The 2,890-nt window shown below is 41.9% G+C and overlaps 1 protein-coding gene across 1 annotated transcript in view; it reads right to left on the bottom strand.

Moving 5' to 3' along the window:
- Positions 1 to 775: 775 nt before the first annotated feature.
- Positions 776 to 2,890, bottom strand: part of sdr42e2 (short chain dehydrogenase/reductase family 42E, member 2) — a 50,107-nt gene continuing 47,992 nt past the window's right edge. The window contains exon 12 of the mRNA XM_056452828.1: positions 776 to 994. Within this exon, the coding sequence (XP_056308803.1) occupies positions 776 to 994 (219 nt within the window). The remainder of the gene's footprint in view (positions 995 to 2,890) is intronic.

Genomic DNA, 2,890 nt, shown 5'->3' with positions numbered 1-2,890 from the left:
CTCTATGGACGCGCCGGCCCTGATAACTACATGACAGAAATGAGATTTTTGGGGTGAACTAGCCCTTTAAGAATAATCAGCAGGAACGAGGAACTAAAGAGTCCCTCAAGAACTAAATTTGAGCATTCGTATCCCTAGGAAGTGACATATATCGGCCAAGAGAGACATCAAGTGTGACATTTAAAAAGGAGAATGTGAAATTTCTACAAAACAACTACAAAGAAGGCATTAAAAGACTTAAAGGGGACCTATGATGCCCCTTTTCACAAAATGTGAAATAATGATGTCCCTAGAGTGTGTATGTGAAGTTTCAGCTGAAATACCACACAGATAATGTTTTATAACTCTTTAAAAGTGCCCCTTTTAGGCTTTGATCCTAATTGTGTTGTTTTGGTGACTGTCGCTTTAAATTCAAATGAGATTGTGCGCTTTTCAGAAGAGGGCGGAGCTACAAATGCCTGCTTGTCAACATAGTGACAGATTCAAAAACAAAACTATTGTCCTTTGCTAATGAGGGAGAGATGGTCACTAGTGGACGGGGCTTTCCTCCTCTGATGAGACTTACAAAGGGAGAATGTCAATCAAAGTGTTTCTGCAGACTATTTTGATCAAGTGTATTAATATAAATATATATTAATACATGTTTACCATTAGAAGCTGATTATATTCACAGACTGTTTTCGCACAACTGTGCTTAAACCCCTTAAAAAGCGATTTTTGCATAATAGGCCCCCTTTAACTGAAACTGCTAGCTTTGGTTTGTACGTGAGGTTGGTCATTCCCAGGCTGCACAGCGGATGAAGAGAGCGATGAACCCGCAGATTAGCAGCAACAGCATCAGGTGGTGTGTGCTGAAGGAAGAAGTGGAGCGCACCGGTCGACTCTGCAGATACTGATCCACTGAGTCCGTCAGGCTGAATCTCTGAGGACTGAAGCCCAGATCACGCTGAGCCTTCTCGATCTTGAAGGTGTGACTGACTGCGATGTTCCTCACCTGAGAGGGAAGCAGGACATGTCATTATCATGCAAACACACAAAGAGCACAAAAAAAAAAAAGATCACAATATAATATTTAAGAAAATATTTAAACTAAAATATCTCGTCTCTTAAGTCACTAAATAAAATAGTGCTTGTGGCTGGGATGAACAAGAAAAGAAACCAAAAAGCCACTCTAGCGACCTGATCTCCTCACTGCTGCTAGTCATGGCACTCATTTTCTCATGTGTTGTTATTCTGATCTGAGGTGGTGATGATGAAACCCAAAACTCACGTGAAAAGTGCAAAAGCATGTAGTTTCCTTCACCATTTCAATGAGCTTTGCACTCGTGCTCCCCTTGTGTCTTTTAATAACTAGGCAACCATCAACTGTTTTCTCAGAGGATGACAAACAAACCATTGCTGCAGCTCTGATACAAGTTTTATTTATGGAGAGAATGAAAAAGCACTGCAGTGTTTGGGTGTTCTGTGTTTCATTCATTCATTTTCTTTTCAGCTTAGTCCTTTTATTATTCTGGGGTAGCCACAGCGGAATGAACCGCCAACTTATCCAGCATACATGTCCTTCCAGCTGCAACCCATCACTGGGAAACAACCACACACACTCATTCACATATACGCTACGGACAATTTAGCCTACCAAATTCACCTGTACTGCATGTCTTTGGACTGTGGGGGAAACCGGAGCACCTGGAGGAAACCAACGCAAACGTGGGGAGAACATGCAAGCTCCACTCAGAAATGCCAACTGACCCAGCCGAGGCGCGAACCAGCGACCTTCTTGCTTCTTGCTCGAACTTGTGACCTTCAGCACTACCTAATGCGCCACCACGTTGCCTTGTTCTGTTTGTCTGAGGTATTTAATCTACCTTTATTACTGAAATGTGTTTATTCAACACAAAATGTGAAGCTGACTGGTTAGTTCTACTTGCATGAATCGCGGTGCGCTCATTGCATTCTAAAAAGCTGAGATATTTCAACTGGTGCGCCTGAAAAATGAGAGTGCGCCACGTGCACGCCACTTGCACACCCTATGCATATTTCTTCCTATTTGCAGGTGTAAGTTGTGCACATCTATTGAAAATACCAAACTTAGACTTTAAGCTTATTGGCATTTCTTCCAAAGCGCACGCTCAGCAGCCACATTTAATAAAACTATAGTGATTCATACAAACTTTTTTAATTATTATTGGTCATGCTTTCATGACCTCCCGGTTAGACTATAGTAATCCGTTACTGAGCGGTTGCCCTGCTGGCCTAATTAAATTCAGCTAGTTCAAAATGCAGCTGCTAGAGTGCTTTCTAGAACAAAGAAATATGATCACATTACTCCAGTTCTTTCATCATTGCATTGACTCCCTATTAAATATCTTACAAATGTTACAATTTTATTGACTACCTACAAAGCCCTGAACGGCTTAGCTCCCCAGCATTTGAGGGAGCTCCTGGTGTATTATAGCCCCTCACGTCCACCATGCTCAATTAATTCTGGACAATTGATTATTCCCTGAATATCAAAATCAACTGTAGGTGCTAGATATTTCTCATATCTGGCAGCTAAACTCTGGAACAGACTTCCTAGCACAGTTCGGGAAGCAGAAACACTCTGTCAGCTTAAAACTAGATTAAAGACACATCTCTTTGCATTAGCATACATATAAAACCGATAAAATCCTCTAAAGAATTGTTAGTCTGCATTAATTAGGGCAACCGGAGCCGGTCACACTTCCCAAAAGACATTATAATCTGAACGGCATCTGCGCTTATGTTAGTTTGTTTTTCATTATCCCATGGTCTCCATAGTCCTGGACCAGGCCGTATCCTGAGCAGATGCTGTGGCGGTCATGGAGGAGTGGAGAGCATGAGACTGATTCCTGAAAAACCACAGTGACAG

Source organism: Danio aesculapii, chromosome 3, assembly GCF_903798145.1.
Source record: "Danio aesculapii chromosome 3, fDanAes4.1, whole genome shotgun sequence".
NCBI lineage: Eukaryota > Metazoa > Chordata > Actinopteri > Cypriniformes > Danionidae > Danio > Danio aesculapii.
The sequence above is the reverse complement of the archived record's forward strand: the minus strand, read 5'-3'. Positions and strand labels throughout refer to the sequence as shown.